Source organism: Neopelma chrysocephalum, unplaced genomic scaffold (genome assembly GCF_003984885.1).
Source record: "Neopelma chrysocephalum unplaced genomic scaffold, ASM398488v2 Primary Assembly neopelma1_67, whole genome shotgun sequence".
In the NCBI taxonomy this organism is placed as follows: Eukaryota; Metazoa; Chordata; class Aves; order Passeriformes; family Pipridae; genus Neopelma; species Neopelma chrysocephalum.
In genome coordinates, this window is record NW_020897726.1 from 8207998 (window position 1) to 8227766 (window position 19769).

The 19769-nt window shown below is 37.5% G+C and overlaps 1 protein-coding gene across 5 annotated transcripts; it reads left to right on the plus strand.

The window, feature by feature from the left end:
* Positions 1-138: 138 nt before the first annotated feature.
* Positions 139-19132, plus strand: LRRC72 (leucine rich repeat containing 72). Of its 5 annotated transcripts, none has more exons than XM_027684875.1 (10): positions 139-235; positions 1868-1941; positions 5267-5336; positions 7820-7901; positions 9124-9237; positions 13501-13590; positions 15540-15704; positions 16638-16733; positions 16898-16925; positions 18479-19132. In XM_027684875.1, the coding sequence occupies exons 1-10, from the start codon at positions 200-202 to the stop codon at positions 18642-18644; spliced, it is 921 nt and encodes a 306-aa protein (XP_027540676.1). In that variant the 5' UTR covers positions 139-199; the 3' UTR covers positions 18645-19132. The 5 variants fall into 5 exon arrangements, with proteins under 5 accessions (XP_027540676.1, XP_027540678.1, XP_027540680.1 ...); XM_027684874.1 differs by lacking the exon at positions 139-235 and adding an exon at positions 524-740; XM_027684877.1 differs by lacking the exons at positions 139-235; positions 13501-13590 and adding an exon at positions 517-740.
* The last annotated feature ends 637 nt before the right edge of the window (positions 19133-19769 follow it).

Here is a 19769-nt window from a genome sequence, read left to right on the forward strand (position 1 = left end):
ATAGTCTAGTTGACATGGTGGTGTTTGGTCACAGGCTGGACTCCATGACCTCAGAGGTCTTTTCCAACCAAATTGATTCTTTGACTCTGTAATTCCAGGGGATCGATAGGGCGTCCTGTTCCCCCCCAAGCCCTGCCCACCCTCGCCCACCCCGCGCCTCGCGCTCCTTGCCCGCGACCGCCCAGGACGAGGCTCTAAGATGGCGACGGCTCCCGCCACCCCCGCCGGCGGGCAGGTGAGCGGGGCGGCCTCTCCCCTTCTCTTCCCTCCCCCCGCCCCGGCTGCGCCGCTCCCCCGGCTGCCGCCCAGAATGGTGGCCACCCCTGGCGCGGCCCCTCGCAGCCCGCCCGGCCCGGGAGCTCCCCCGGCCTCGCCCTCCCGGTCTGCCGTGGGGAGAAGCGGGGAGATCTCGGCACCGCCACCACACCCCCGAAGCGAGGCGGGCTCGGTCCTCCCGCGGCGGCGGAAGGGGCTCGGCTCCCCCGACCGCCCTGGGCGGCAGCGGGCGCGGCTCCTCCGAGCGAGCCGGTCCGATCCTTCTCAGGCACCGCGGCACACCAGAGGTCTGCAGCCCCGCCAGGGCCGCCGGCTGCTGTGGAGGAGAGCCGGGAATGACCGGAGAAGGGCTCTAGGGCGGGGAGAGGATGAGATCTCACGTAACGCAGTATGCAAAATACAAATCTTTGGGTACAGCCTTCCTGACTTGTCGAACTCGGAACCCGCGATCTCTGCTGTCTGGAGTAGGTGTGCGTTCCCCATTGGCACTCCACGCTCTCCATGGGTGTGTCCCTCTGTGCCGGGGACAGACATCAGCACGCTTGGGGTGTCGCTTTTCTCCAGAGAAAAACCAGCTGCTTTTCTCCAGAGAACACTTAGTGTTCCCTAGGCAGATTTTGCCCATGTAGACAGAAAACTACAGCCATTTGTCCCAGGTTTTCCCCCTCCGTGACAGCTGCAATCTGGGAGCCATACCGAGTGCTGGGCGACTGGGCACTGTCCCACACCCGCTCTGTGGAACAAGTGGCCCGTGTGGAGTCCCGGGAGTGCTTGGCTGCTTCAGCTCAGAAAGTGCCACAGGTTCCCCTCGTTTGCAAGTTAATCTGTGTATATTTAGTATGCCCAGAACACACTGGAGTGGTCGTGCAGCCAGTACAGGCCATTCTCGACATGCCTGTTGGTGCTCCCAAGGCGTTTTGTATTTGTAAAGTTGTATCAGTTTTGTGGTTTAAACAATAGTGATCCTAATGATGTTGGGCCTAATAGCTCATGTAGAAAACCCATTTCTTCTGATACACATTTTACTTTTTATCAGCCGCTAGTAACAGAGATCCATAATTCTCTTGTTAATGGGTTTCACTGCTTTTACAAATTAGAACACGTCAGTAATATACTCTGAAAATAAAAATTGTGTCTACGTTTTTCAACGTATAATGTACAAGCAGTGTACTGGATGCGTAATTTTACAATGTCATGTATATAGTAAAGTTGCATAGAATGAAGTTGCAACTGTATTGCAAAGTAAACAGTTTCATGTTTATCACGTGTATGGGTTTGGCTGACCTGAGTGAGAAGCCTGTCAACAGTCAACATACATTACTTTCTCACTTCACGTCTATCAACTATGATTCTCCACAGGAAAAGAAAATTAGCGTAAGTCTACCATAATTGTTGGGCTATTTTTATCAATTTAAAATAGAGACTGCCAATTTAATATCTTTATCTCAGACTATATTACAGTTTGCAAGGTGCTGTGATATATATGTTCTTCTTGCTGTGCATATTACTTTAAACACTAAATTTGCGCATGTTGTAGTGAATCCATAATGATGCAGTATATTATACTGACAAATGTACTATATACTGTTAGGCAGTAGAAAACCAACTGAAGATCTGCGGCTTTAAGAGCAATGGGGATGTTATAGGATTGTATCTGGCTAGACAGTAAGTAAAATATGTTTCTCCTTTTGACTTTTACTAAAAGTAGAGCACACAGTAAATTGTAACCTTTCATAGTGCTTTCTGTATCAGGTACTTTTTGAACATCATTTATATGTGAAATACCAGTAAAACATATTTGTACCTAGTCCATACACGTTGTGAATGAAGAAATGGTGAAGGTACAGTAACACACACAGCAGAACTGTTCTTACAGTGAAGCAGTTACCTGCCTCAGCTCTAGATACACAATCCATCTCCAGCAACCCAGAGTTGCTTCAGGATCTGTGAGTTCACAGAGTTCTGCATGAACTTCTACCACAGGAGCAGAGGAATGAGGCTTGATGGCTAATCTCTACCTGTTCTAACTGGCTTTTAAGGCTGGGTGGAAGGAGTATCAAGAAGGCAAATGTAAAAACACAGAACCTGCGGAGTCTAAAGACTGCCAAATTTTTTACCTCCCTGAAGAAATCTGTTACTGCAAGAGCGAAACTCATTGGTAGCACCTTTGAAATTACCTGCATCTCTACTGTTAAGGACTGAAGGGAGGGCAGGGCAACATGAAGTGAATACAAGCGCAAGAATGCTTGTTTTGGGCAAGTAGTACTGATCACAGAACTGATCTCCTCTTAGAGCTTTATGAAATAGCTTGAGATGTAGGGCAGATGAGGAGAAGAAGCCATGCTGAAGGAAGGCAAAGCTTTCATGAACCTGTGGGTGATCTAGGTTGATAGAGGTGTATGTTGTAGTATGAACATGCTGAGAGGCTACCATTGAGGGATGAATGCATGACAGGACATACTTCAAAGTTTTTGGAAAGCGTGCTTTGAATTTCTGGCCAGGGCATAATTCCAAGTGTTGCATACCTGTTTGCAGCCTCACGACTGCATCTACTATTCGTAAGGCTGATATTATATATGGGGAACTAATGCAGTTTAATAATTCTGGGACAAGGTTTTCAAGGTCCCTGGGTCCAATGAATGAAGAAAAAAAAAGGTATTATGGAATTTCAACATTGTCTAGCTTGTTTTTAGTGGAAATCAGGTGGTATTGAAAATCTAAATGTGTCCACTAGTGTGTTTGAATTCCTTATCACATCTCCTGATTTACACTGGGAAGGTATTTGATGCTTTGTGAAAAGTAAACTTAAAGCATGTAGTTACTGTCAAATTTCTTTTAAATAAGCATTTTAGAAATAAGAAAACATAAAAATTAGGGGAGAAGTTTAAATAATGAAAAAATTACAAGATACATATATATATTCTAAACAAGACAAGAAAATTACTATAATGTGTATGCGTAAGAGAATTAAGACTGTGTATACAGCCTTATTAGGCACATTTTTTGATTTTAAATGCTTGAATGTATGCCCTCACTGGCCATATTTTTTGGTATAAATAAAAAGAAATTATCAGATGGCAGATATAGAAGTGATCTGTCTTCCCATGAAACCATTTTGAGACAGATGAAGGAAGATGGCTTCTTTGATGATTGGATAGAAGTGAACTCCTTTTATTCTATACTAACTTATATAAACTTGAACTACAGCCAAACTCAGTATCAGATCATGCCTCCTTAACTGTTGGTTTGACATATTTTTCTGCTGGCTGAAATAAGAAAGTGAAAAAATAATAATTAAAGTCAATCAAATAAGAGAGAATGAGTTTATATTTTTAAAACACTACTCTCAAAGGGACATGAAACAATGTAAATTTGGACACTGAAAGCTGTCATCCTAGGAAAACTGATTAACTTAGCAGTAGGTAGAAAAAGAGTGCTGCAGGCCAAAAAGGATCAGTTTATAAAAGACATACAAAGTTTGGAAGGCATCTAGAAAGGGACAGGCTCTTTTAAAATGTTAGAGGAATTAAGTTCTACCTGGGGCAAATTAAATGCCTTAAATACTACCAAAAAAACCCAGATCAAGGCTTGGAGATAGTCAAAATGAGGCTGTTAGTAGACAGGCAGTAAAGCCAATTAAAATGTAAACCTGTAAACTAGGTATAGAATGGCAGTGACAACGAATATGAGGAAATTTTGGCTTTGCTTCCTGAAAAGTAGTGCAGGGGTGTACAGGAGAATTAGATAGTAGCTCTGTAAGAGTTCTGTATGTCCTGTCAACAGTCATCTGCCTGTCTGTGCCACTTGCAGTAATGTCTTTTCTGGTTACTTGTGACAATAGATACAAAAGTATGTATTTGGAGGGTTAGTTTTTATGAATTATCTGAAGAAGCTAAATAAAGTGTTTAATGAAGTAACAGCATGGGTTAATCTGACTTTCAGAAATAAAGGACACTAAAGGTACAGCACCTCAACTTTGCAGGGTTTGCTTTTGACAGATTTTTTATTTTCAAATGCAAGATCAAGAAAGGTGTCCACCCCTTTGTCTATACCTGGAGGGTGTGTTGAAAAAAACAAACAAAAAAAACCAGCATGGGAAGCTAGAAACTAGGCTTCACAGCTGGAAAACAAACATGATTTTAGGCTGATGATGTGAGGTTAATTTTTATCAATTCTGTTCATTCTTTCTGAAACACTGGTCCCAGTCTTGCAACACATTAAAATCCACAAGGAAATTTCTATTATGTCAATTAAAATTTGTCATATAAAGGTAATCTACAATTATTCTAGTGGAAATTAAGAATATTTATTTAAAGCAATGAAAAATCAAGATGAGCAATTAGTGAAAATTACTCAGCAGCTCAGTAATATTCTGTGTAATTTGTTATTTTTAGTACACTAGCAAGCTCAAAGCGCTAGATACACAATTAAACAAAAAGCCCTACTGGCCCATGGGAGATAGTTTCAGCCTTAGTGGATGTACTAAGTTTATGTGAGAGCAGGAGAGGAGTGAGAAAAGGGCAAAAGATTTCACAATATGCACTAATATGAAAAATAATAAGAGCTGTGCATTGATGTGGTCTGTGTCTGGCTTCTGTTGGCTTCTTTGGCACTGTGGCTGGACAATCCCCATTGCACCTTCAAAGCAATTTTCCTTTTAGATTTGTGTCCTCAAGGTGCCAAATTTCTCCTCCTGTGTTCTGAGCAGGATTTCCAAACTGCAAAGTACATGGCACTCAGACTCCCTGAGAAAATAAATGCTATTATGGAAAAACAATTAATTTATCACTTATTTTGTTGCTTGCAAGTGTGTAGAATGCTTACACTGTCTCTGCCATCTTGTTCTTTTTGTCTTTCTCTGATATAACTTCTAAGAATTATACCTTTTTAGTTCTTGTATAATATTATTTATAAAAAAATTAAACTGTTTATAAAATTATTAAGCACTTTTGTTAAGAAATTTGTTACTCTTTTTCTTTTCTTCCACCAGAGGACTAAGGAGTATCCCAAGTCTCTCACAGTTTAATAGGTTAAAGTATTTGTGGCTTAACAACAATAAGGTAATAAGATATTCATTTAAAGAGCAGAACAGTGCATCTATGTTCCCTGATTATTATTTTGTAATTTTTTTTCTAGCGTAAAGCATTATATAATTGTCAAGCTAATGAATTATTTTTAATTTCCAGGCATATTTAACTGTGAAATGTGAAAAGTTTTTTTTTACATCCCAGAGTTTAAGCTAATATATTATACTTTAGATTCACATCAGATTTATAAATTGTGTTTATTTAAGAAGCTGAGTTTTTGTGCTAATTCCTTAGCAATAAAAAGAAAGCAGTTCCCAGTGTAGCTGGTGTACCCTGCCCAGCAGAGCAGCAGCTCTTGGAACAGACCAAGGGGTGATGCGGCTGTAGGACAGGAGTGGACGGCAGGAAACGGCGTAGCTCTTGTTTCATGCCCTTGCAGTTATGCAGAGTTTATTTCCTGGCAGGATGGTGGTCGAAGTGAGGCTCCTGTTTGCCCTCATGCACAAAAGGGTGACATACAACTCTTGGAAATTAGTTTCTCCCTGTGCATGGGAAGCAGCACTGGAATGCTTGGGATGATGGGGTATCTGCTGCTGTTACACAGGTTGTTGTGTCACCTAAACTTGTTGGACTTACGAGATTTCCAGGCGAGTGGTTAGAGTGGGACCACATGAATTTCTCATGTTTCCAATGGCGTGTATGGCCCTAAACCAGTTACACAAGCTACATGCCTTACTTTCTCCATCTGCGCAAATCCAGATTATAGTATTTATTATATCCCGTATGGGTTTTGAGACAATGCTCTGTCAAAATCTCGAGACAGTACAGTTTCCAGCCAATTGTAAGCACATTGTATGTTACACAAAAACATCTCCTTGACCAGTAGAATTATCTGATTTAGAAATCTCCATATCCATAGCCAACCATTATTAAATGGTTGAATTGAATCTAAACTTTCACCATTAGCCACTGGTAATTAAAAAGCAAGAAAAATAATAAAACCCCAAGAATTCCAACCTGCTTTAAACTATCTTACTGCACAGTAGTTTACATGACTTTCAGAGTGAGCTCAACTTCTTAAAACACCAGAGTTGCTTGCTCAGGTAAATAAGTAGATCTGTGAGCAGCAGAAAAAATAAATTTACATTCCATGTCTCTTTGGAGTGTATGTATATCTGCTGCCCCAGGCTAACATCAATTATATGGCATCTTATGTCAACTTCATCAAAAGATCTGTGGTTATCCAACTATTTTCAAAAAAAACAAAAGTATAGATACATTAAAAGATTGAACATAGGTATAATAAGGCTTTTCCTTGTATTTCTGAAGGACGTGAAGGAATAAGAAGTGGCCTGATAACTAAGCGGAACTAATCTTGCTGACCATAAAGGATAAAACAATCTGATTTTTGCCCAGATCTCAGTTTTTTACCTAAGCAGTAACAAAGAGCATTCTTATGTTTTTCTATATAACTTGTGTGGAAAAGCCGCTCAGTGGCTTTTCTTAGGAGAAATGTCACTTAAATGCTGTAATAGAGGAAGCGTGTTTTTCTGTATTCAATAGTTTTATCACAAAAAAAGTAAATTTCAGGTGACCCTAAAATCTATACTTGTCAAAGACAGGGAAACACCACTATACAAGTGAGTGGAAAAACCTCTGCCTCATGCTCTTCCTTCCAGCTTTCAGATACTGTTGATGCACAGAGCAAAGCACATTTGTTTTAGAGTCAGGGGCACAATTCAAGGACATTCTCCCACTAACAAATTTGCATTTGTAAATTCAGAATTCAAAGTAGAGTCAGGAATAAATTTCTGCTTGTTGTTCTTGCATTTAAACTGTAGGATAAAAACTTGGGCACCTATTAGTAGTCCCTATTCTCAGCTATGGTAATGGTCAACTTGTTATTTCATTGCAGATACTTTACCTTGCACTGGAGGCACTGAGCTCCAAGCAAGGGGATGTGATTTCATAGGGACCAGCGATGACTCTTTATGGGAATACACCCATGCGTTTGTTTTTTTTTTTCTGTAATTGTACTTGATTCTCTAAATTTGATTAAATGACATTTTGGGAAATTTAAAACAAGGTCAAGGAATAATTTAAAAACTAGATGCTGGGTTTATTTAAGGATATATTTCAGGAATATCCTGGAATATCAGGAATAAACCAACAAAGAATTATTATGTCCTACAAGGGTCTCCTCACAATAAAAATTATTTCAAATGTGAATAGAAGGAAGAGAAAATGTGAAGGCCAATCATTCAAGGAAATCTGTTTCCAAATAAAAATATTAAATTTGTAGTTCAAAAAATTAGGTATGGCTGTACTGCATGTATTTGATGTGTAATTAGTATTTCTAATAAAGGTTCAGCTGTCAAGAGAATCCTTAAACCAAGTCTTAAACAGAAATATAAGAAACTACCTGTAGTGATGCAGTTTTCAAGAGACCATGTTTATTAATTCTCCAATATTACATTTAGATTGACATATAATAGTTTGCCTAACTCTAATTTCAGATACAAGATTTAAATTTCTTGATCAAAAACTATTGCTTGACTGAACTCTACCTCAACAATAATGAACTGACAGATATATCAGGTACCAATATTCCCTTTTTAGGTTGTTGAGCAGAGGCCTATACTTTCTTTTCTGTGTACTGGCATTAAAATTTATAAAACTTGATGATAGCAAGTAACTTACTGGTTGAAAGCTCCTATATATGCATAACAATACATGTTAATTATTAGATATTTAATTGTTCCAGGATACTTGAGTGGCAATAAGGTGATATGTTTATGCTGGTATAGGGGATGAAATGTCATTCACTTTATGTCAGGCAATTGTAAAATATTTTTGATCTTACATGCACATATTGCACATTGAGAATTTATAACCAGAAGTATTTTGTAAAGTTAATGCCAAACTTATTTTATTTTATTTCAAAATTTGCATTTGTCTTATACTTCTATTTCAGTTTTGCTTGCTGTTGTAAATGAAAGTGGCTCTACCAGACTCATGAATTTGTGAACAAAGAGGCCAAAGCATAATAAATTTCTGTATATTTTAGACATTTTAAATGTTAATACTTTGTTTTTCTCTGTCCCTATAAAATGCAGGGATTAATGATGTTGATTAGTTTCTGTGAGATTTTGAGAAAATTAATCTTCGAAATACAAGCATGGATAAAAGAGACAATACAGATGATAATATGTGGTTAAACAGAAGGGTGTCATTTATAGGGAAATGTGAGTAGGAAATATTGTATAGAATTTGGAAAATGTGATGTCCAATCCTGATGTGGTGTGAGGATGCGAACAAATAGCCTGGGACAGCCAAAACAATATTTTGTAATAACTTTTTAATACATCAGTAATTACTTGAAACTGAACTATTTTCTAAGGGATTCACTATTTATTATTTGAGAGGCAAAGGTTATATACTATTGTGAGGCAAAGGTAATATTAGGTCAAGGTAAAAGGAAGTTAATCAAGGATTACTGGGATATATGAGTAAGGAAGGGAGGAAGAAGAGAGTTTGCAGTTGATGCTGATTTGTTGATGCAAGGGTAATGTGGGCAAATGGAAAGAACTGAAATGAAAAAAAGTTAGGCCTGTGTTTAAAGGATGTGATTAGAAATATGAAAAGGATATTGAATATCTCTAATTTTTTTTAATTAATATCTCATGCAGTGTGTTACCAAAAGGCAAGCATAGATAGATAACTAAAACATCAAATTCAGTGTGCAGCATAACAAAATAATTATCCAATAGAAGCAGTCTGTTATGGTGAGAATGATTAATTATTTTTCATTTCATTTCAGGTGCTCTGAAACACTTATGTTCGTTACAGATTCTGTTTCTTCACAACAACGAGTTAAAGAATCTTGGCAAAACAGTGAAGGAATTGAAAGGAATGATAAGCTTGCATACTCTAAGTAATACCTTATTTTTATTCTGCAGAACAATGACTAGTAGCATTTTAGTTTCTTATCGGGATGTTTCTTGCCTGTTTCTGCATCATTTGCCAATAGCTTTTGAGGCTAATTAGAAATTTCAACCAAATTTGACAAATCTGAAGAAAGAGATCTCTAGGACATGAAAATTCCACAAAGACTACCTCAACTGAGAAAAACCTGCTAAATGAGCTCAGAAGTTAACTCTTTTTGGCTGCTGCCTAGCCAATATCCTGGATGAGTAGCTTGGAGGGTGTCAAAGCAGTTTACTGCTGCCTCTTTATAAGGGAACATGGGAGTGAGATTATCATAGAGGTAGAGTTGAAAAATAGATGTTATTGTTGTTGGGAGTGTGAGTGATAGGTTATAGAACCCAAATTCCTGCCTCATTAATTCTGTTGCTTATAGAACCCCCCTTCTGCATCTCTGGCAGACTGTGGGTTTCTAGAATCTAAGAATAAGTACACTTTGGTATTCTTCACAACAATGTCTGTTAAGTGGCATATTTTCTGATGCACTGGCTGGAAGTGAAAACAGCGCCATCTCTGAAATTTCAAATTAAGTTACACAAGACAGTGTTGATGCCACTGTAAGTGGCCACTGTAAATTACAATGTAAGAAGTAGCCTCCAGGGAAGGTAGGCTTATATGCTATTAAGATAGTGAATGTGAAAATGTAAGCAGTGTTTTCCGTGGTTCCTAAAGGAATGTCAACATAGGTCATGACAGACGCTCAGTACTTGGAGAAAACAGGAAACGATTTTCACGCCTTAGTGACGGTTAAGGAGGTGAATGTCACCAGGCCATAACACCTCCTTAAGCATTCAGAAAACTGAATGTCCGCTTGTGGGAAAGGAAAATATGACTTAAAAAGTACACTTTTAATTGAACTTGACGCTGGGCCAAAACTAAGAAACATATCAAGTGTTTAGGAAGACAACATGTCAGCCAAATTATAGTAATTTTTTTCATTATATGCAAGATAGAAAAAATAGTCCATTTAAGAATGCAGTTGTTTGAAGTGATTAAGCAAAGTCTGGACAGACATCCTATGTATGAATGGTGCAGTCACTTGAATTTAATGTTAGCCCTACAAATTAATAAGGAGCTTCAACAAGCACAGGAAGTTTGTTGTACTTGTTGCAAGCATCTGTGGGAAATACATAGCAGATAGTTAAAGTGCTGCTGAGTTATTATGAATGGCAGTCACAAAGGCATAGTGAAAACTGGGTGCAAATTGGACTGGCCACCACCATAGAAAAGGAAGTGTTTGAAAGAGCAATCAAACAATATATAGAATATACCAATCTACCCTAATTTAAAAAAAAATGTTCAAAGATTTGTACCATAGTAAACAGTAACAGTGGAAGGAGCTTAATAACCTTAATAACCATAACTTTAAAGTTATTTCTTCTTGACCTTTGTAGTCATGAAAAAATTGTTAATGTGTTTGTTTCAAGGAGATTTCATAATAATGAGTTCTCAAGTTACCAGTACTCTATTTGTTTAATAAAATGCAGTCACATTTGAAGTAAATTGCATCAGTAAATGAACAAATTAAATTTTAAAAGTCAGATCCTATATATCGTATCATATTACTATATAATTTCTATGACTCCTTGCAATATTAAGAAATATGAAATAGGTGCAGAATTTGCATTGTGTAGCTTTGAAAAGGGCTGTGCCCATAACTAACTTTTATAAAACAAAACCAGTGACAGTTCTCACTGTTATGAGGTAGATCTTTTTTATTGCCAGACAATCTCATTTAAGAAAAAAACAAACATTTGCTAGCCTTCAGCCGAGCTCCTGGATGCTTAACAAGATTTTATAACTTTGTAGCTCTTGGGAACAACAGAATATTAAAACACACTATTATTGTTCACTTCAGGAGTAGCATCCAGCTGCCAAAATGTTGCATTTCTCTTCTTCAAGGCTCTCTTGTGATTTTTAGCCACTGCCCTGCACTGGATGTGTAGCAGAACACCATCCTTCACCAGGCCTTTAGGGAAGGCACTCAGCTTCGAAAGATTTACTGCATGTGTTGCTCACAACTGCAGCCTTTGAGAGATACAGAGGGTTTCTTTATGGGCTCACCTTGTGCTCACATCTCCCTTTCGGAATCCAAGATTTTTGTTGCATACTCTGTAAATTGTCTCAACTGATTTATTGTACTCAGCTGATAACATCCTGCTGCTAGACCTCAGAAAACTGTTCTTTGCTATGTTTCTGCCCCGTGTGGCATAGGCACTGTGTTTTCCTACACTCCAAATAGAGAAAACAGACAAAACTGTGGAGGAAGAAAGCATTATCCCTCATTTGTAGAAGTAAAACTGCATGACCTTGACAAGAAAGTAGATAGCTAAACCAGGAATTAATCCCAGATGTTTTGTAAAACAAGACCATCTTGATCTGTACAATGGTTGGATTTATTGTAAAAATAAGCAGTAAAAAAATTCACATTCTCTAAAAAAACCCTACAAATCAGTGTTGATGAGGAGAGACGTGATCCAAGTAGCATCCAAATTCACAAGTGCTTAGTGCTGGTTTGTGCCTTGGAAAAATCTCTTTTGAATCTTTATTCCATTCCACTACCAAATATACCTACTTTTAGAGATCTTTCTGAAACATTTTTATCTCTGGAATGCTATTGCATATTTTCTAGTCTCAAGAACAGAATTATCAGATATACGCATAATATTCTTTCTGATCAACACTTTCTGGAAAAAATAGCTGTACACTACTTTGTTCAGTAAAAATGGAACTTTCTTTTGCTGCCACCTTGTGAGTTTCTTACTAATTTCAAGTCAGTGACTTATAAAAATTTGTTTTAAGCATTAAAATATTTTAAGTTCTCCTCTAAACACGTGAACAGGTGTTTTCTGTGCAGGATATACCAAAAATGCCTGTTCCAGCCTTACTGCATCCTCAAAGTAACTGCTAAATCGCTCCCTTCGGCAGTCATACTTGTCCTGAAGAACACAAAATGGCATCTTGTAGTTTAGAAATGCATGTGGAATATTTTCAGACTTTTTTCTTCTACTATCTCTTATTTGCTTCTATAATACCATCTTCCCCCCCCAACTGCTAAAATTACATGTAACAGGATTTTTTACCCTAGAGTGACTATTAGCTACAGCCTCTCCTCAAAAAGACAAAAGCAGATCCATGTAGCAGAAGTTTGTCAGAATTGCAGCAGAATTGTCAAAATCGTTGATTTTTTTTTCTCTTCTCTGATCTCAAGGTGGCAGCATCCTGATTATTTTTACTGTCTTAGAAGAACAGCATTTGTTAAAGGAGAAAAATAGAATTATTATGTCTTTCATTTAGAAAAAAGCCCCACCCAAGAACACTTGTTTGTTTGTTTGTTAGCTGATCTGGGAATGAGCCAGTTTCTATTTTAATCGACCCTAGATATCACTGTCATGAAATAAACTGATTTGGCATTCAGCTGGGTAAGTGTTCCACATTTGGCAAAGCAGCAGCCAGGATTGATACCTGTCTCTGTGTTGCAAAGGTTTGGCTATACAGGTAAGGTGAACCTGAACATAAGCATTCTAGTCAAGTTGCTAATGGTCTTTTGTAGCTTAGTATCTCAAGGTAAGCTATTGGGGACCCAGGTTTTGAAGAACTTAGATCGCATTAAACATTTTACTCTTAAGTTTCTTGAGTTTTCAAACTCATCTCTGTCAAAACATCACAAGACTGGGTATTTGCATTTTATATTGTGTCTGTGGGATAAAGCACCTTTATATCAGCTCTGAAAAAGCCTTAGGTGTCCTAAAGCTCATCTGCTTTTAATAACTCACTCCCCCTACAACTTTTATGTCTTACCTTTAAGCTGTCACACTTAAAAGACTACTGTTATTTAAAATAGACATCAGCTAACAATACATAAGAAAATCAAAGGCAAGCACCCAGTGGTTTTTTTTATGTATATCTTAAAAAATAGAAAAAAACTTTAAAGGTTTGAAGTGCACGATGACACCTTTACTCAGTTCTTGCCTGTGTTGTTTTGCATACTCTGCAATAAACCAACTTGAAGTCCATGTTTAGTTATTTCATGCCTGTAAAGAGACTGTGCTTTGTTTGCCCAGCATAAGAACAATTTGAATTGATAATATTTTGTACAAAATCTTTGGTTCCTAGTGATCTTTAATTTTCCTGCCTTGTAAAGTTTTTGTTCTTTTGCTGGGTTTGGGATTTTTTTGTGACATTGTTTGTTTTTTCTGTATACATTTTGCAGACCTATTCCAAAACCCTCTGGCATATGATCCAGACTACCGGCTTTATGTCATATACATCCTTCCTTCAGTTCAGCTCCTTGACAGGAAGTGTAAGGATTGCTTTCCTCTTCTCACAAAGCATTGACAGTTGCTTTTGATTTTAATCAGTTTGGAAAAATGGGTGAAATTATCTTGCCTGTTCTTTTACATGCATTTTTTGATATAGCGAAAGATCTAATGAGCAGATACCCATTTTTTGCAAGATTTGTCAAGTAAACAGAGTTTGCATGGCATAAACAGTTTACTTTGTCAAAGGCTTTTGATTTCTGTCGTCTTAAACTGTGTTTGCTTTTCTTGTGTCTTGGTCTATTTGGGTAAGACAGATAAAAGCCTGTGCTTAGAAACATGTACCTACATTTGTGCATTCTCACTGGCATACTCACATGGGTGAGCATATTTACTTAGGTATGGATAATATCCTCAGCTATCTGCATGTTTCTGTACAGTTTAAATATGCACATTTCTTGATGAGGAAGATTCAGACTATGCTTTCAAATATAAATGTTCATAAATGATCACGAGCTCTTTCACAGATTGTCTATTGTAAATTCAGCAGAAAAAATGTTTTAAGAAAAGCCAGATGTGAAATCAGTGAATCCATAAACATGTCACAATGAACCCAGAAAATCACCTTTGGTGATTTTTGCCTCTGGTGTTTGGAAAGCTATTTGATTGGTGGGAGGACTGAAAATTACTCGAGAGCCCTGAGAAAGGGGTTGATTCCTGCCCCAGCTCTACCTTATAAGAAGGTAGCAAGGAAAAACAGGGCCATCTTGAAAACCTGCTCCCAGCCTCTAAGAGAATCAGGACATAGGACTTGAGCAAGGCAGATGCAGGACATGTGCAGGTGCTGGAAGACTGTGCAGCTCTGTCATGAAGGAAAGATGGTGGATGGGCCACAGGATGTGCCAGGGGTTGATGAGGAGCTGCTGGATCTGACCATGTGGCCATTTGCTTACCCTGTCATTTTGCACTGGTACCTCCAGTCCCGAGTATTTGGTCTCTTGTTACAGCTGTGCTTAACACGTCTGTCAGACTGTGTTACTAATGATCACTTTAGACTGGGGAGTGATGAATGAAGCTTAATGTACTGAAAAATATGTGTTACACTTACATGTCTAGAAACACTTCCGTAAAACTTCCTGGACTTAATCTCCAAATACAGTTCTACTGTAATCAGTCCTGGATTAAGACTTCCAATTATTTGTATCAAGCCTCCTGGACTTCCCACTTAGTGAACTATTTCTCTAACATTACAAAGCTTCTTCACCATCTGTGGAACATTACCACAGCATAGTCCTGGCTGTCGCCTTTACACAAGACATGTGCTCACACTTCTGTTACCTTCAGGCATGACTACTGCAGTTCCTTTCTAATTGGTCCCCTAGACACCATGACTCCAAAACGTCCCTGCATTCAAAATGCTTCTGCCAGTTACTTGTTCTAAACCTTTAGCTCACTTCTGTTCCATAGCTGAAGTACTGGATTAGTATAAAGTTCACATAATTGAAGTTACTATCCCCGATTTTATTTAACAGCCTTAAACTATTTGTTTAAAATTTAAAGTTATTTTTAATTAAAGTGCAAAACAGGAAAATGTCAAGCTTTTTTCTTGATTGCATTCCTAGAGTTTTCTCTGTAATTGACCAGTGGGAATTGAACTGGCCTTAAACCAGGATTTGATTTTGCTATTCATAAAGAAACTTCCAAATCTTTACTGACTTCTGCAGTAGATCTCATTTAAGTAGTATGAAAAGTCTAGCTTTTTAGTTTCTTGGTTTAAAACTTGTGATCCAACTGCACTCAAAATATTTTATTGTACAGGGCTTCACCCTAAAGCCTTGGAAAGTATCACTCCATGTTCCCATTTTGAATTGTTGTGAAATGATGAAACTTACACTGCTATTGTTACAGAACTCTGCACAGAAAAAAAGTGAATCACCTTTTGCATGCTGCCTTTTCAATTGGTAGGAAACATTTTTTTTTTTCCCCTTAACAGTAGTTACACAAAGAGAAAGGGAATCAGCATTTCATCTTTATAACCCCGAAAGGTCTCTGCTCGTGCAGTCAATAGCTTTTGGGAAGAGAGTAAAGACACCCCTGGGGACTCCAGTGGGATCCAGAAGATGCATTCACCCACCCAGAAGACTGATAATGCCCTCAGGTATTTATAATAATAGAAGGAAAAGCATACATTTTTAGGTGATTAGAATTAGAAACAGGTTTTTTTCATTCATCTGATAAGAAGTTATTGGCTTTAGTAATAGAATAGAACTCAACCAAATTGCTTCATAAAGTAGTAGTAGCAGCAACAGGAAACAAATTAGTCCTTACACTGACAGTATGAGGCAAATAAGTTCTAGTCGCTCCCTGTAGTTACAGAATTACCTTTAAAGATAGATGAACATTTTTTTCCCCAGTATGTGTCTTGTGAGTGTTTGGTTTTACTTTTATTTAACTTAAACCATCTCAATACACTTCTAGGCCAGTGACAGCATCATAGACTTTTGATGCCCTCTAGTGTTTTTATAAAATAATCTCTCAAAGCAAGTATTTTCTTCTAGTGTTTTAAATTTTATTGTGCCTAATTTTATGAGTAGATTCCTTTTTATGCTTTCAAAGCTGAGAATATTTTAATGATCTCTTATAATAGCATATAAGGCAATTTTTAGAGTTCTTATAACATTCAGATCTGGAAGACAGCATGACCTGGGCACAAGAAAGCAGGTGAATACCACCAGGAACCTTGTGACTTGTACTGTATCACAATCCAGAACAAACCTTGAAATCGCGCACAATCTTGTCTGCTTTTTTGATGTTTTAAAGATAAGAAAACCAATATTGTGCGTAGATTAAATCATAGCATTTTAAAAAGTAGTGTAGATGAAGTTTGGAAAGTAATAAAATACCTGCAAGTTTTTTTAAATGTATATATCACAATAGTAAAGCTGAAAGCAGTGTATTTAACAGTAATTTTGGAGAGGTTGGGAAAAGGAGGATAGTTTGATAATATATAATAATTTATTTGTTTTGCTGATGATTATCAAAGTAGGCGTACAATTGTCTTTATCTCTAGTATGCAATCATTCACTTATAGAGACAGTGGCATCATTTTCAGTGAAAGAAAAAAAGCATGGAAATGTATGTCTATGGGAAATAAGAGAACTACATAAACTCAAAAAAATTCCGACAGGTATTTGCTTCCACAGTAATTTAATAAAATATGATCTTAAACATTTCAAATCATCTGCTAGTTTTCAATTAATTTGAACAAGCAAATTAGGATCAGGATGATAATCCTGAGCTACTCAAACTGCTGTACAGCCATTAATGTCTTAATTGAACTTTTTGTTATAGGTTGTGAATTTGGAGATAACACAAATAAGTAAGTAATTTTTTTGATTTATTTTCCTTTTGCATCTCTGAAGCATTTACTGAATTTCCTCTTCTTGTGCCTAAAAAATACCCTAACCAGAGGAAATATCCAGCAAAAATGAGCTTTTAAGAGAAATTTTAGGCCTTTGTATTTAATAAAGTTGCAACTTTATACTATTCTGATGAGGCAGCCTACCCACTGGTGTCTGAAATTTAATATTGAAAGGTATTCCACATTTGGAAGTGGGTACATACAACTGCCATTTATTTGTAAGATCAAATACTGATCACTAGAAAAAACATGCTCTAAGTATTAGAGCATCAGAATATCTGTTCTATATTATGGCCCAGAAAACATTCCCCTGAGTGGCTGTTCAAAATACATACTCTCTGAAAAATATTGTGACTTGAAGAATGAAGCTTTTTTAGTCTGTACTTGATGGTTTTTTTATTCTTTTCAGTTTCAAAATCATGGAAATAAATGCAAAACTTACCTCGGTTATCTTTGTCTTTATTGAGGCAGGAGAAAGGTTGCATTTTGATGTGATGACATTGTAGATGCAATCTTTATAAGAGTAAATTTACAAACTTTAGATGTCAGGCTTAGTTTTACTTTCTAGCTTTACATATGAAAAGATTTGAAAAATGCATTAAAGGAAATAATAAAACCCTACATATCCTACGTATCCTTTGACAGTACTACGTACAGCTATTTAAAATCAAGCTAATTTGTGTTGAAAGATTAATTCTTACCTGCTTTCAGTGGAGTTAGCTGTCCTCATTGGTAGAATGGATGTACGGCTTCCTTGAGTCTTATTTATGTACATGCTGAAGCTTTGCAAGGCGCCTTTTCATGGCAAAGTGCTTTAAACTTGGTGGAGATAGTCCTGTGGTTCATATTAGGTGTGTGTTACTACTGGTACACCTCTAAGAAATAAGTTCTTATAAAATGACCTCTAAGAAACAAGTTCTTATAAGATTTAGTATTGTATCTGAGTTGGAAGGTTTTGGTCTAACACAAAGTCCTTGTCAATCCTACATTGATGCGCATCTGCTGCTTTCCTCTCGCAGACTACAGCTGTGGCAGGATACATGAACAACACAAGCTCACAGTATTCTGGATTCAGAGCTTGGAGAATGGAGATTTGCCTGAGGGCTAGTTAAAAGATACACAGCAAAATAAATGTGCATTTGCATTAATCAGTATCAAATTGCTTGAATCATGTCAACTGAATCAGAGTATTAAAAGTATACAATTATAATTTTTGTGGGAAAAAATTGAAAAATATTATTTCGCTTTAAGTTTACTATAAATGTATTTTAAATAACTTATACCTGATTTTTCCCCATTAGAATCCTGTGGTTCTAACCTTTTCTCATTTTGTTTTGCTTTCTGAAATTTGGTAAAAGAAGAAAACCTTCTGAAAATTTTAAATTTTTAAATCCTCACTATTAGTGTCATCATGACTGCCAACTTCACATTCTACACTGTGTATTGTATATTAGTTCCACAGTAGTTTGGAAACATTCAGATAATGGACATTTGCTGTGTTCTTTTTGCAGAGTACCATTTGAGAACCCCGAAGATGCAGTTTTAGTACGGGCAATGACAAGATCTCTGACAGAATTTTCCTCTGTGGACTGGAACAAGGTAGCTACCTGTCAAGAAAGACGTCTTCAAAATAAAGCAGAAGAACCCCTTGAGAAGCTGACAGTCCAATTTAGATGAGTCCTTTCTTCCTTAAGAAAAAAACAATTCCTCTCTCTAGCATGGAGCCCCATAAGTAACAAGTACATGACAACATGCATCGAATTAAATGAATTTCCAGAAAAAAACTGTGTAATATAATGAAGAATTAATATAACAAATGATAAATGTCAATGATACAATAAAAGTTGCTTGAAATGCAATTCTTACCATACTTTTGTTATCAGACAGTACTAAAGCTAAACTGCTTGCTAATTTTTAAGAAGCTAAGGATAAATGCTTATAGCTTCTGCTGGAGAATTAAACTTATAGTTTTCTCTAACAGTAATTTGCCTTCTTCCATCAAAATAAAGATATGCGGAAGCAACCATTAAGCTCTTCTCATTTCTAAGAGCGATAAAAGTTTCAATTTGATAATTTGCGTGCTGCATGAATGTGCTGGAAACTCTCAGTTATATGAGGATACTCATTTGATCCCAATACAGTGGATCCCCAAGCTCTTAAGCATACTGATATCTCTCTCTTATCTGAGGCTGCTGATACTCTCCCGGGATGCAGGCCTGTGCTCACTCGTCATTCTGGGGAGACAGGACTTGCCCAGGACACTGCCTCAAGACTGCTGGACTGGTTTAACACTCTCTTTTATAACCACGTGGGTCACACAGTGCTGGAGCATTACACCTGACACTTTTGGCTTTTAAACCTGTTACCACTAAGGAAGCCAGTGGGAAGTGTGTATAGAGATGGAAAATAATACATTTCCACACATATTTATCCCTCCATTCTGCCAAAGGCTTCAAGTCAGTGAGGCCTTTTAACATATCAAAGGCCTTCTTAGGCCTGTGACTTGTCTTCTGAGTCCATCCTTCTCTCCTAAGTTACCACAGAGCTACAGGACAGTCTAAGTTGGCAGGGACCTCTGGAGCTTATCTAGTCCAACCCTTCTGCTGAAAGCAGGTTAGAAATGAGGTTGTCTGGTGGCCTGTCAAGGGCTATCAAATATTTTCTGTGAGCAAGGCACCACCACTGAGAGAATGAAAGCAGGATTTGTGCCGTGAATTTTAGCACACTTCCAAAACCCTGAACCTTTTGCCCTGAAGGGCTGGCATTTTCAGAGAAACCTTGAAGAGCAACACATTCCTGTGG